The 15,834-nt window shown below is 35.1% G+C and overlaps 1 protein-coding gene across 17 annotated transcripts in view; it reads left to right on the top strand.

Annotated features, from left to right (window-relative positions):
- PCDH15 (protocadherin related 15) overlaps nucleotides 1-15,834 on the top strand; it is a 755,972-nt gene that overhangs the window by 567,516 nt on the left and 172,622 nt on the right. For all 17 annotated transcript variants that reach the window (XM_028166694.1, XM_028166693.2, XM_057531449.1 and 14 more), the window contains 2 exons: nucleotides 2,657-2,962; nucleotides 5,788-6,012. In XM_028166694.1, the coding sequence (XP_028022495.1) occupies nucleotides 2,657-2,962; nucleotides 5,788-6,012 (531 nt within the window). The remainder of the gene's footprint in view (nucleotides 1-2,656; nucleotides 2,963-5,787; nucleotides 6,013-15,834) is intronic.

Genomic DNA, 15,834 nt, shown 5'->3' with positions numbered 1-15,834 from the left:
CAAAGATTTGGAATAGAAATAATCAAAACTTCAATTAGAAACATGTTAAGCTTCTGACTCTATGGTAGACAGAACTATGATCCCCCAAATACATCCCATGTGTGAATATGTTACCTTACATAACAAAATTAACTTTGTAGATGTCATAAGGTTAAGAACCTTGAGATGGGAGGATTACCCTGGATTGTCCAGGTGGGCCCATTGTAGCCATCTAAGCCCTTAATAGTGGAAGAGGATGATAGAAGAGTGGATCAGAGAGATGAGATAGATGAAGGAGAGATTCAAAAAGTGTGAGAGGGAATTGACCCACCATTGCTAGCTTTGAAGATGGAAGAAGTGTGCTATGAGCCAAGAGAAAAGGTATGTGGGTGGCCTTTAGAAGCTGGGAATTGTGCTTACATGACAAGTAAAAAGGGAGTGGGGATCTCAGTCCTACAACCTCAAGGAACTGTATTCTGTCAATAACTGGAATGGGCAAAGAAATGGATCTTTTCCTACAGCCTCCAGAAAGGAATACAGACCTATGCATACCTTGGTTTTAACCAGGTGAGACCCATGTTGAACTTCTGATTTATAGAACTATAAATAAACTCGCAATGTGTAAACAACTAAACTTGTGGTAATTTGTTATGGCAACAATAGAAAACTCATATGATATGCATAAGGTGTCCTAGTAGAGATATTAGTTAAGTAGCTGTACATACATAGTATGATACATACCTAACATTCCCCTCCCCCCCCACACATATACATACACAGCCATATTAATCAAATTAAATCATTCTATCATAATAAATCTTCTAATATGGGGATAAATAAGAATATATCTTGAGCAAGAATCATTTAAATTATGGATTACATAAAAATACCCACAGACAGAAAAAGTCCCTGAAATTTTTAAGAGTGTTGGTTTAATGAAATAAGACCTACTTACATTATTGGATTGTATTTTTCTATTTACTTAAGCAGTGATTTAAGACAAAAAATTACATTTTTTTTTTGATTGGTTGGTTTTTTTTTGGAAGGGATGTGGCAGTATTGTTGTTTGTTTTTTCCACTAAGATGACCAGCTTGACTAATATGTCAATAATCTGTAAGACAAATTCTAGGAAAAATGTAAAAGTAGAAGAAAATATGTCTATGGAAACTCTTCAACTCTTTTACAGTATTTTTGTCCTCTTCATACATTCCTGCAGTTACTCTTCTATCTTTTCTCAGGCTTAAAACTCCAGAGGTAATGCCCTCCCAGGGGCATTTGTGTTTTGATGAATAAAAGGGACAAATCCTGCTGGAATGTCTGGCATTATGACAGTCAGAAGGAGCGCAGTTATGGACATCTTGGGCTTTATCGTTTCAAACAAGGCACAAGTGTTCAGCAAACCCACCCCACATGCTTCCCCAGTGTTTGTAAAGGTGGATATACATCTGCTCGTGTGCTGTTCAAAATACATCATATTGCATCCCAGGCTTTGTAGATATTAAGTGATTATTGTGTCCCTGGCTCATAATGCAGCCAAATGTCTTGTTTTCCTTCCTTTCCTTAGTGAAGTTTGGGGCATAATTATGTAACATTTTATAGATGCTAAGATTCATTCCAATTTCTTTGAGAAACAATAACATAGAATTGTCTAGCACAAAATACACCGTATTTGATAATGAAATGTCATAATTTATATTCCAATTAATTGAGTTTTAGATTATTTTAATTCTCATAACACTCCATCAGAAGAATAGTCACTCAAAATTTACCCATTTTATTTGATGCAAAGTGATTTAATATTACATAAAATTTTCAGTTACAATAGGTTTATCATAGCATCAACAATTCTGTTATCATTTGGAGATTGTATTCTAATATTAAAGAAGAGCCCTTTTCAGTTGCTTTACAGTTACTATACTTTCACTTCTATTTGGGTTTTGGAACATGTTTAGTTTTAAATCCCAGTTCTTTGCATTAATTTATTCTAACATTCATTAATTCCACAAATATTTATTAAGTAGTTTTATATGCAAGACATTATACTAAGAACTGGGGCACTGAGATATTTATTTCTTGTGAAATCCTAAGCAAGATAATTAAAGTGCATAAGCCACAGCTTTGTTATTTGTAGAATGGGACCAATGATATTTATTCATAAGAACATCAGGCAGATTAAATGCAGTTATATATATATATGGTGCTTATACATATATATATATATATACATATATATACACATATAGTGCTTGAATTTAAAAAGCTGTAAAATCTTAAGTTGTCAGTTATGTTTAATTAAAAACTAAGTGTGTTTTTTTAAATTTTAGAATTCAAAATCTATTAAAGAAATGATAATACAGGAAAAATTCCATATTTTTGAAATGTGAATTTTCTGTCATAATATAATATTGTTATTTCTACTGATATCAAATTATGTTATGTTCATTTTGAATGAAGAATATCGATTAAACTATAGTATATTTCTTTTCATGTTCTAGACTTTTGTACTACATTGTCATTATCTCTTTAATTTTCTCCCTAGAGAAAAAAATATTTGGTTAGAAAGATGCCATAATTCTTTAACTATCCCCTTCTGGCAGGGCAACATTACAAAATGTAATATGAAAAAATCATAACAGAGAGTACTATGTGAATTCCTTTGTTTTTAATTTTATTTAGGCAACAGACCCTGATGCTGGAATAAATGGCCAAGTACACTACAGTTTGGGTAACTTCAATAATCTTTTTCGTATCACATCCAATGGGAGTATTTACACAGCAGTGAAGCTTAACAGAGAAGTCAGGGACTACTATGAACTTGTTGTTGTGGCAACTGATGGAGCGGTACATCCTCGTCATTCAACTCTAACACTGGCCATCAAGGTTTTGGATATTGATGATAATAGTCCTGTGTTCACCAATTCAACATACACTGTCATCGTTGAAGAGAATCTGCCAGCCGGGACCACTTTCCTTCAAATAGAGGTGTGTGGAAGAAGCAATTATTTCATGAATTCTGTATAAGATTTGACATTCTGTAGGGCTGCAGTAGGGCTGCCAGACTTAGTAAATTAAAAAAAAAAAAAAGCACATGCAGTCAAATTTCAATTTCAGATAAATGAGTAAATTTGAATATAAGCATCTCTCAAATATTACATATTGTGCTTTATCAAACAACCCTATTTTAGAGATATACCAAAATTTAAAGGGAGAAAAGTTGCCTTTGTGAGAAATTGAATAACACTTAACAGATTTCTTTTTAATTTACAAAAGTAATGCTAAATATTTATTGCAACAATTGACAATACAAGACTATTTAAAAAAAAAACTTAATAGTCTCTCACCTTGTACCTCCAAAGTTACTCAGTATTAAACTTTATGTGTATTCTGTTACATTTATGTTTGTGCTCACACAAGTATCAAATAACTATTTACATATATATATAAATATACATGTATGCAGGTGTGTACATATATATATACATTCATATGCAAATATATATGTATAGAATTGCCTCATATTTTACAGAAATAGGATATTGCTGTACCTATTATTTTGTAATATCTTCTTCACTTTCCGTACACAACTGGCATCCTTCCAGAAGTCTAACTCTCCTTTTTATTAGTGTCTTCATAGCTAAGCCTCTTTTTTTCAGTCCTCAAATAAATTACCAGAAACTCTGGACATTCTGATTCAGTAGGTTAGATTGGCCTGGAGATCTGCATTTTAAGCACAACCTCTTTAATTCTGACATAGGTGGTCTATAAAGTGTATTTTGTAAGAAAAAAATGTAGTCCTTTCTCAACCTGCAATCTACAACTTGAATTTTGTTAGCATGCATTTCAAGAACTTGTGTTTCTTCCATAATTTAACTCAATATGTGTTTACTTAGTAAACATTAATACATCTAAAAAAGGCAGATGCTGACCAAGGAGAGGGCCATTATTTCTCCATTTATTCTTCTATTCATCTATTCATTCACTCATTCCTTTATTCAACAAGCATATTTTCAGTGCTTACTGCATGCCAAGTCCTCTGCTAGACTCTGGGGATTCAAACATGAACAAGACAGATTTCCTGCCTTCATCGAATTTTCAGTCTGGTGTAGCAAACAGACAAGTAACTGGTAATTAATATAGAGGTCCTCAATGCAAGGAACCTGGGAGATCACAGGTGGAGCTCTTTAACCTAATCTTGAGAACAAAGAATGTTTCCTGGAGAAAGTTTATTTCTAAATTGTGAACTGAGGGGCAAATAAGAGTTATTCAAGGGGAAGAAAGAATATTCAAGGCATCCGAAGAACCTGCTCAAAATCCTGGAGGAGAGGAGAGAGTGAGGAGCTAAAGGGCTGGAAAATATATGTGTCCTTCTCACCATGTTAAGGAGATTGGAGTTGATCCAAAATGAAATGGAAAACAAGAAGAATTTTTAGGCAGGAAGGTGACATCATAAAATCTGTGCTTTAACAGTATCTTTCCCATTGTGATGTTGATAACTGTTTGGAGGGGGCCAAGACTGACATTCACAAAGATGTTTGCTTTACTGCATGCATTTTTTAACAAACCCTGACCTTCCCCACTCTATCCTTGCTGCATCCCATTTCCTCTACCAGAGTTGCCTTTGCCAGTCTCTACTACTGAATGAAAGAGTCATCTATAAGACTTCCCGTTGAAACCTGTTTTTTCAGCTGTTTTTTGTTTGTTTTTTGTTTTGCTTTAATGATTGGGAAACTTTATTTTTGGAAATGAGAATTTTAAAAAAAATTTTATTGGAGTATAGTTGATTTACAATGTTCTGTTAGATTCTGCTGTACAGCAAAGAGAATCAGTCATACATATACATATATCCACTCTTTTTAAGATTCTTTTCCCATGTAGGTCATTACAGAGTATTGAATAGAGACCTGTGCTGTACAGTAGGTCCTTATTAGTTATCTATTTTATATATAGTAGTGTGTATATGTCAATCCCAATCTCCCAATCTATCCCTCCCCAACCTTTCCCCCTGGTAACCATAAGTTTGTTTTCTACATCTGTGACTCTATTTCTGTTTTGTAAATAAGTTCATTTGTACCATTTTTTTAGATTCCACATATAAGTGATATCATATGATACTTGTCTTTCTCGCTCTGATTTACTTTATTCAGTATGACAGTCTCTAGGTCTATCCATGTATCCCTTTTATTTTGGTATTTCTGTCTTATTTCTTCTTTGAGACAGTAATCTGGAGGGTAGGTATCTTGTTTTTATTCATCTTGTGCATCTCTATAGCACCTTGTGCACACTCAATAAGTATTAGTTAAAAGAAGGGAGGTATAATAGAGTGTTCTCTAGAAATGTATTATAGGATCTTTGTGAGAAGACATATTTCCTTAGTTTTCATATAGCCCTTTAATAACCTGTTATGTTTGTGGAAAGTACACACTAATATTTATTTTTATTTAAGGTATTATTTTTCATGGTTATACAAGCATCAGGAAATAATAAGCAATCATTTATGACAATATTTATTTCTTTACTGTGGTATGATCCTTTTAATTAGTGATTTCTTCAAATAAAATAGATACAGTAACGAGATCAACAATGACAAAACCTCATGGGTCTCTGTCTCTGACTTGGTCTCTTTCTTTCTCTCCCTCTCCCTCTATCTGGTAAATTACTTTAAAAAATGTTTCTCTCTGAAACATGCCTTTTGATCATCATTCATTTCATGCTATTCTAGGTACTGACACATGACTTCCATCAGTCTTGCATTTCTTTATTTTGGCAATGGCAGTGATATAACCATTCTTCTTCTTAATTTGTTACAGGCCAAAGATGTTGACCTCGGAGCAAATGTATCTTATCGGATAAGAAGTCCGGAAGTGAAGCACTTTTTTGCACTACATCCATTTACAGGAGAACTCTCCCTTTTAAGGAGTTTGGACTATGAGGCATTTCCAGACCAGGAAGCAAGTATCACTTTTCTAGTGGAGGCCTTTGATATTTATGGAACAATGCCACCTGGTATTGCTACTGTCACAGTGATAGTAAAGGTAAGGAATATAGATGACTTCTGGTTGCCTACTTTGTACTCTCTACATGTAGTTTCTGTTTTGTTTTGTTTTTTTAAATCCACACTATAGTATAATATTTGGGGGGCAGGATTCGTAATTATATGTGGTACCAGAGCCAGAACATAAAATTTTGAATGTACAGTATTTACAAAGACTTGAGAAATAACTATTTTATTCAACTTAAAAAAAATAAGTTTGGGGCTTCCCTGGTGGCGCAGTGGTTGAGAATCTGCCTGCTAATGCAGGAGACACGGGTTCGAGCCCTGGTCTGGGAAGATCCCACATGCCACGGAGCAGCTGGGCCCGTGAGCCACAGCTGCTGAGCCTGCGCGTCTGGAGCCTGTGCCCCGCAACGGGAGGGGCCGCGATAGTGAAAGGCCCGCGCACCGCGATGAAGAGCGGTCCCCGCACCGCGATGAAGAGTGGCCCCCACTTGCCGCAACTAGAGAAAGCCCTCGCACGAACCGAAGACCCAGCACAGCCAAAAATAAATAAATAAATAAATAAATAAATAAAAAATAAGTTTGAAAGAACCACTAAATAAGAGTTCAAACACTGTGTACTCCCTGGGTCCACCATTAGCTCTGTGACTTCAGTCAAGTCATAATTTCTCTAGACTACACTTTAGTCCAAATTCCACAGCACCAGGGATAATAACTTCATCCAAATCCTTCAACTTAAAAAAATAAAAATTAAAAAAAAACATAAGAGTATTCTGAAAGTTTAAGAGTTCTAAGCCCCCAAGAACTAGTTAGTTTAGTTTAGTTTGGAACCCAAGATTCTGGAATGAAACAAGCTTTGGAATCAGATGGAATTGGGGTTAATTTCTTGCTCAACCATTTTCAAGTTCTATGACCTTGGGGACTCTCTCAACCTCTCTAGATTTGCCTTCTAGGTTAATAAAACACCCTGCACCAATTGATTGCCTAGAAAAGCATGTCATCTTCCACCTTTAGGGTTTCTTGTGATTGTTAAGGTGTGTATTTAAAAGAAGACATGAGGAAAGATTCATCAGTTCTCACATGTTAGTGTATATAAAGGTCATCTGAGCTGCATACCAAACTTTCAGATCCCTCTGCTCCTTCCCAAAGGGGCACCTTTGCCACAAGAGCATCTGAGACATCAGTATATTAGAAAAGTAAACGGATGATTCTTACACAGGTTATGTGAGTATCAGATGTTGAAAAATATACTTCAGTTACAAATACACACATACAAATGATCCTCGAGCTGCTTTATTAAAGGTGTTTAGTACTAAAAAATGACTTCAGATGACCTTTATTTCTTTGGTGACATAAAATAAAAGTGCTTTCATAAACATGTTTTGTATGATTTTTGGTCAGGGGAAGAAAGTACAAATTTGAAACTACCCTCTTCACATGTTTTCTCTGATACCCGACTGGAGTTTGAATGGTTAAAAAGACAGAGCTAGTCAGAAAGAAACAGATTCATACAGAGTGAGAGCAAAAGAGTGAGAGAGGAGAGAAGGAAAAGGAAAAAGGGAGAGTGACAAGGATACAGAAGATCTATATGATAAATGAAGACTTTACAAGGAAGCTTATAGAAAGTTTCAATAAGTCCATGAATGAAATACGTGAATAATTGGGTAAGCAATTTAAGTTCACTTTAATATAGATATTTTAATTCATATTATATTCACAAATGTATATGTTCTACAAAAAATATATGATTTATGATTATGACTCAGATTTTGCCCGGTAACCATTGAGACCAAGCTTCCATGTTAAAAAAATAAAATCTATGAAATTAGACAGAAGAAAACATGGAAGTATGTGTAAATTTTGAATTAATGTTTAGTTATAGATGGTAGAACTGCAATACAAATTTGGCAACCACACATTGGTCTGCTATACAGCAGGACTATTTGTACTTCTTGCAGTCCCCTTATATCACTAGAAATGTATCCTAACTGAATGGGATCAAGTTATTTGACTCACCAGTTCTGTTAGGTTGTCTGATCCTGGAGATCATTCAGAAAACCATAGGAACCTATGTTCATTTAAAGTTTGCTGCTTGAGATGCCTAGAATTACAATCTGTAATGTGTTTGAGGTAAATTGTTTAGCAGAATTCACCTATGATAAATTACTCAGGATTTTATACCATCTGGTTCTAGTTGACAACCTAAAGCATGTGGAAAGTTCTGGGAATGACTTCAATTCTTGAAAGCAGCTTTTCATAGAGGGCTGTATGTACACAGGTTATAAGGCACAGAAGGTCATCGGCAGCTTTTGTGCAATGTTCATTCTTAAAGGGCACTGCCAGGTATAAATGATGGTACAAGAAATCATCACTTTTGTTGCATTTTTGTTTGATTGTTTAACTGATAAATAAGTAAGGTATGCAATTGGTTTTCTTAGACAATACAATATTGATATGAAAACATAGAAGATTGTTAAAGATTTCACCAATATATGATTAACATAACTATATTTATCATATAGGTAAATGCTCTAATGCTCTTGACTGTAAGATCTTTGAGTGTGGATTTTCTTGTGTGTTTTGCTGTTTTTAAGATAATCCTGCAGTCAGGGTGGGATGTGGGGATTATTCCATTGCCTTTACTTTACACTTGAATTAGATTTATCTGCTGGTACACACATGATGTCACTTCTTCCCTGGAGTCCTGCTGTCTTCTCTAAACTATTGGGTTGGCCAAAAAGTTCCTTCAGTTTTTAAGGAAAAATAAAAGACACATTTTTCATTTTCACCAAGAACTTTATTGAACAATGTGTTCACCATTTTGCTCCACTACCTTCTGCCATTTTTCAGACAATTCCGTAATTCCATCTTCGCAAAACATTTTATCTTTTTGAGCAAAGAACTGTTCCAGGTGCCTTTTACAGTCTTCCAGGGAATTGAAATTTTTTCCATTAAGAGAATTTTGTAAATAGCAAAATAAATGGAAATCTGAAGGTGCAACGTCTGGTGAGTAGGACGGATGAATCAGAACTTCCCAGCCAAGCTGTAACAGTTTTTGCCTTGTCATCAAAGAAACATGTGGTCTTGCATTACCTGATGGTAACAAGTGTTGCTTTCAGTTGGTCTCACTGGGAGCAGCACTTGTTGGAATTAATTGTTTGTTTTTCCAGAAGGAGCTCATAATAGAGGACTCCCTTCCAATCCCACCATATACACAACCTCACCTTCTTTGGATGAAAATGAGCCTTTGGTGTGGTTGGTGGTGGTTCATGTCGCTTGCCCCATGATCTCTTCTGTTCCACATTATTGTACAGTAACCACTTTTCATCGCCCGTCACAATTTGTTTTAAAAACAGAACATTTTTCTTACGTTTAAGAAGAGAATCCCATGAGGAAATATGGTCAAGAAGGTTTTTTCTCTTAACTTACGTGGAACCCAAACATTAAAGTGATCAACATAACCAAGCTGGTGTAAATGATTTTCCAACACTTGATTTGAATATTTTGAGTATGTCGGCTGCCCTCCTGCGTAGTATAACGTTGATTGTTCTCAATTAATATCTCAATTTGATTGCTATCCACTTCAACTGGTCTACGCGACCGTGGAGCATCATCCAGCGAGAAATCTCCAGCACGAAACTTCGCAAACCACTTTTGACACGTTCGATCAGTCACAGAACCTTCTCCATACACTGCACAAACCTTTTTTTTTTTTTTGCGTTTCAGGTGCATTTTTACCTTTCTTGAAATAATAAGGCATAACATGCCGAAAATGTTGCTTTTTTCTTCCATCTTCAATATTACAATGGCTACACAAAAATTCACCAGTTTTGATTTTTTTTTTTTTAAATGCACGCTGATATGGCAGCTGTCACAATACATTCTAACAAAATTTTTTCGAATGAAGTTAGCTACTAGAGCCACTGTATGGAAAAAGCTGAACGAACTTTTTGGCCAACCCCAATACGTTGGAAAGGGGAACACGAGTCCTTTCCATTCTCAGATGCCCTAAAGCTATCTGGAGTGTTTTATTAGGGTCTGGATTCCTTCTTTCTCTGGGGTCCAAAATGATTCTGTATCTACTCCTTCCATTTTGTGTTTCTCTATCCTAAGAATTTTATCTGTTTCAGGGAGTTATAAATGTATCATTTCAGGGACTTAAAATTTTATTCAGCATTAAATTCTCTTTGGGAATAGCAATGTGAACTATCAAAATCTTTTCTTGGGTAAGCTGCTTTTCTATTTGTGTCTCTCTTTCCCGAGACAATGATTTTCAGTGCTCTAGTAGTCTAGGGAAGGATCAAGGGACAATACAAAATCATCGAGGGCCTGAGGGGCTTCAATGCATATTTAGAAATACTATTTTGCCACACTGTTATGATATGACATTTAGAAATTTAGAAATCTGCTTACAAAAATTTTAGGAACATGATGATATTGGTGGTTATGAAGATGCCATGATAGGTAAAGACATGAAAAAGACTAAAAGATGAGACTGATCTAAATGAACTAAATGAGCAAAATGGCTTCTGGACCATCTACCTGGTTTGGCCTACCCATATGCTTTGATGGTGTTGAACACTAAAAACATTTTAAATAGAAAAAATGGTCCATCTATTGGCTGTTCTGGACAATAAGGGAAGAAAAGATTTGCTACTAAGGACCTTCACCCTGTAATTCCCAGATTCAAAGATGGATGCTCAAGTGGTATGTAGCCTTCTCTCTCAGGATAGATGTGGTTGATAATGGAGAGTTACAATCCCTCATAGACTCTAGCTTGGCTGCTCTAATTTCAGTTTAGACTTATTTGCTTGGATTTTTTTTTTTTTTTTTTTTTTTTTTTATGGAAGAAGTCATTGGTGTCAAACTGAGTCCCAAACTATCATCTGAACAAGCAAGATGTGCACTAAATAAGCCTCATTCTCTATCTGGGACTTAAGTCTCTTAAAATGCCTTCCACATTCCCTAACCACCCCTTTATTTTAATACAGAGGATTCACTCAAGAATTCTACATCAGCTTGTGTGAAATGTTGCTCATTGATGGGCTACTTCTTTATTTAGAAATAAAAGAGTGTTGATCTAATTTTTATTGTCTCAGTTGCTCTATCTTATTTAGAGAAGTCAAACCATTTCATCGGTCAGGGGTTCCTGACCTATACAAAGTTATTTCTGGATTATTGTACATTTAAAACAAAACTTAATATTTAATTCTAGACATTTTTCAGTGCCACTTTGTTTTCTTTTTCAAGGTTATTTAAGCCTAATAAAATTTGCTGAACATTTCTCCAAATGCAGGCTGACACTTGCTTTCCTTTCTCCTGATCACTCAGGATAAGATTATCACAAAGAGAATTTTAAAACTGTATTGTATACTATTGGGGCCCATAAAAATATCATATTTGTTTGTTTTGAAGAGAAGAGTGGAATACAATTCTCATTTCTCTACAAATGTAAATCTTTCCCAAGCTTGCAAATTTTCTGCTGTTGGTCTGTTTACTTGCAGTACTGACAAGCTGTTTTACTGACAACATAATTGCATGGGATTTGCCAAGAGATATTTATACCCAAAACAGTCAGTCACCAAGGGAAAAGCATCTTGAAGATCTCTCTTTGAAAATGAGCAGAAACATAATTTCTTTTGTAAAGAAGGAAAAAAAGAAAGAAAGATCAAGTGCTTCATATCTAGTCCATCAAACTTATTAAAAATTGAAGTGATAATGGGGAAATTGAAGTATTTGAAATAATTGAAATAATATTTATTTCAAAGGAAAAATATTTTCACAGTAGAAGGAAAATGGAATTTTATCACAGACACCTGCAAAGAGCTTTCTTAGTGTCAAATTTCAAGGATCCAAAACAAAACTAATCATGATCTTACAAATAATATGTATTTTTGTTGCAAAGGTTTTGCAGAACATTGATAAGACAAGGCCTTTTTCATTGTGTGTTTATTGAATATCTGTAAGAATTGAATCTGTGATGATAGTAAATTACATGATATGGGTAAATCTCTGGAAAATATAGATAAAATTCTAAATAGTTTTACACATAAAATCCAGAGAAAAATCTGCCCTTACAAACTGAGTTATAATAATATAATATAGAAAATACACGGAAAGAGAAGATCTGTTTTCTATAGTAAGCCAAAAGCTGAATACAAGCCAGAAAGGTTGAAATATTTAAATGTGTATATAATTCTGGGTAGCATTAAAAGGAATGTAAAGAACTTGTCCAAGATAAACAGATGACTTAAGTCATTTGCTGATTGTAATTTTAGATAGAATGGCTGCATGAGAGTAGGAGAGAGAGTGAGGGAGATGCTTCTCTGAAGGAAGGAGACTGAATTCACCCCTGGTTGTGTTTACCTGTAAAAGAGGGTGCAGGTATGGGAGTAGGCTGAGATAGATGGAGGGACCAGAAATGAAAGACCATCTAGAAGGGCTGAGGTTATTAGGAAATACAGTGAGTCTTGGAAGATAGAGCTAGCATTTTCATCTTTCAGAGTGGTTTCTTCTTCTGGGAAGGAAAGGAATGTTCCTACCCCCAAAGTGTATAGGAAAGAAGATAGACAGAAACTCAATGCCCAGTACCAAGCTGACATTTGCCAAACTATGGACACCTGACAGGCAGTGATTTGCCGCTGATGTTCTGTGGTGACAGTATTAGTAGAGTCCTTATTTTGATTTGGTCAAAGGAGCTGTGCTTTGAGAGACAAGGAGGTAATCCAGGATTCGAACAAATCAGAAACTCTGGACATTTCAATATTTATAGCATCTTTCCTTCCCTTGCTCTGGAGGGAGGAGACTGAGTAAAAGATATCTTCAATGGACCAACTAGTGGGAGTATGGTCTAATAGATTGATCATTATTTTTTTTTTATTAAAGTATAGTTGATTTACAATATTGTTAGTTTTAGGTGTACAGCAAAGTGAGTCAATTATACATACATATATTTTTTTCTGACTCTTTTCCATTTTAGATTATTATAAGATACTGAATATAGTTCCCTATGCCACACAGTAAATCCTTGCTGTTTATCTATTTTATATATAGTGGTGTGTATCTGTTAATCCCATACTTCTAATTTAACCCTCCTCCTTCCTCCCGATTGATCATTATTTTTTATGACTTGCTGCTTTTCACCTTGAGGTTGGTTCACCTGGAGAAAATACCCATTTAGGGCTATGGCCTTCAAATATTACCCTCTGTTCTATTCTGTGCTATCAGATTCTTAAGAGTATATTCTCTCTAATATATCCACCTCCGTGTTAAAAGAATATGAATACATCAAGGAGGGCGTGTCATAGGGCTGATTCAGATGGTTTCTTAAAGTATCTGCCTATTCTGCTATTTCTACAGCTTTACAACGAAGATGTAACATACTTTCACTAAAGAACCAAACCAGAGGAAACAAATAAAAATGTACAAGCCCAGAGATAACATAATATCTCAAACAGGAATAATTTATATTGCTATGGCTCCCCATATATCACCCACTGATTTCTGGGAGTCCCAGGAAAATGCTTTACTTATAGAGTATACACAATTAAGTAATTTTACCCTTCAGTGATTATCACATTCTTCCCTGCCTGCCAAGGCAAATGAGACCAGGCTTGCCTTACCACAGCTCTCCCAGTGGGGACAATAGATGCTGATAAGCCTTGTTGATACTAGTTACTGCTAAGCATTGGTACCATTTTCCAATCCCATCATGACTATAGCTGCGATCTCTACCCCAGTGAATTGGCTGCCTCATACTGGGGGGCACTCTTGATATGATGGTGTCCTCAGTATGTACTCTGAGAACTTGACTTCACCAAAGTCATACAGTATTCCAAACAGTAATAATTTGTGCCTTCAATATATTATTATCATCAGGGTCTCTCATGATATACTTCATAGAGCACTAGCTCCTCAAGATGGTACTGGGTGTCTCATACACAAAGAATTACATAGACAAGTGGATTTGGGAAACACTGGTATATATAAATATAAACAGATTTCTATGCTGTAGGCCTTTATATAGGAGCCTTAAATATGCTAGTGTGTGTTGTGAATCTCAAAAAAATAAAATGTGATTTCCCACAATTGATCATGGAATTTCTTTTTATTTGTAAAGCTTTTGATAGGACTAATTTTCCAAAGAATGCAATTTGGAAAAAACTTTATTAGGTTTTAGTGAAAATAACTATTTGTAGGATTAAATATTGAATAAGTTGTTTAAAATGTACAAATACGACTGCTGGAAGTCTCTTTTTACCAAAAAAAAAGCTTCATAAATAATTATAAAAATTATCTTTAGGGAAATAGATTAGAATTATGCAGTGTTTAGAAGCTTGCAATGTTGCCAAGATAAAATTGTAGTAACTAGTTAGAAGAATTCTTAAAAATGTAAAATATTTTTGGAAAGAGGTATTTAAATTTTTATGTGTGGAATTTTAATGAAAATCCTACTCAAGTCATTTTATATACAATCTTCTGATGACTTTGCCAGTTCCCTTTCTCCTCACCTCCAAGTAGCAGAATGATGCCTTTAGGATCGACATACCAGAATTAAATCTTAGCTCTACCCTTTATTAGCTGGATAATCATGAGCAACTTAATTTCTCTAAGCTTCAGTTTCCTTATTCTAAAAATAGGAACAATAATAATAATAGCTAACATCTATTTTTAGGCAAATTAATTGAGATGATAAATTTAACACAACTAGCATAATGTCTGATATAAAGTAAAAATAAACCATGTACATACACACATACATACATATAATTATGATGCACTTTTGAGAAAGTCTGAAATAGGGTGATGTTATTTGAATTGATGCTCAAATATTCAAGCTTAGAATGTGCACATATTCTCCCAATTGACCACAGTGTCATGGCTTAGGAAAAAAATCCAAAAACCTATCAACTGCCTTCCCCCTATATTACCATTCCAGTTCAGAGAAACTAGATGGGAATGGAATTTTGTATTAAATTAGTGGGTTTGTCAACATTACACAGTGCTAACCTCTTCTAATTTAACCATCAATCTTGAAGGACTGTTTTACCTGCCAGAGTGCATGAGTGATGAGGCAGTTGCTCAGGTAACAGAGATGCATCCCATGTGAAATTTAGTTAAACTCCTTACCGTATATTCCCATCACATCCTTATACTTCCTCTTTCATAACGTCCATCACACTTGCTAATATTTATTTATTTTTTGCTTTCCACACTAAACTGTAAGCTCAGTACCAGCAGGCACTGTATCTTTCTTGGTGGTAACCATATCCCCAGCACCTAAAGTACTACCTAATGCACAGTGGGAGCTCCATCAATATTTGTGACACTGAGAGCTATAGTGTACATTTTGCTACTTGTGGCAAAGTGTAACATTGATTACCTTACATTAGGGATAATACTATCCCCCAAGAATCCAGAAAAGCTTCAAACTCAGAAAGAAAACCAAACCAAAACAAAAAACAAATTTAGGCAACTAAGAATCTTCCCAGTACAGGTTTTGATCCAAAAAAAAAAAAAAAAAAGAACGTTGAGGTAAGTTTGTGACTTGTGTTTAAGAGAGCCCCACGCAAAACAGAAAAGGAAAGATTTGTTTGGTTGGTTGGAGATAGGGCCTTTATGACCCTATGTGGCAGAATCACAAGAGAAGGTAGAAAAGTCAGAAAAGACAGAAAGGCAAGTAAAGAAACCAAGAGGGAAGAAACAGCAGAAGGTAGATAATATAAAAAAGAACAACTGAAACAGCAAATAGAGGATGTCTGGTAGTGCAAAACAGAACTGGTAACAGGCAGAGGAAAAAATCAACTGCCAAGGAAGAGGAGGCATCAGCTCCATAAGCCTTAAGGGATTTCAGAGGGCA

This window comes from Balaenoptera acutorostrata, chromosome 16, assembly GCF_949987535.1.
Source record: "Balaenoptera acutorostrata chromosome 16, mBalAcu1.1, whole genome shotgun sequence".
Taxonomy (NCBI): Eukaryota; Metazoa; Chordata; class Mammalia; order Artiodactyla; family Balaenopteridae; genus Balaenoptera; species Balaenoptera acutorostrata.
The sequence above is the reverse complement of the archived record's forward strand: the minus strand, read 5'-3'. Positions and strand labels throughout refer to the sequence as shown.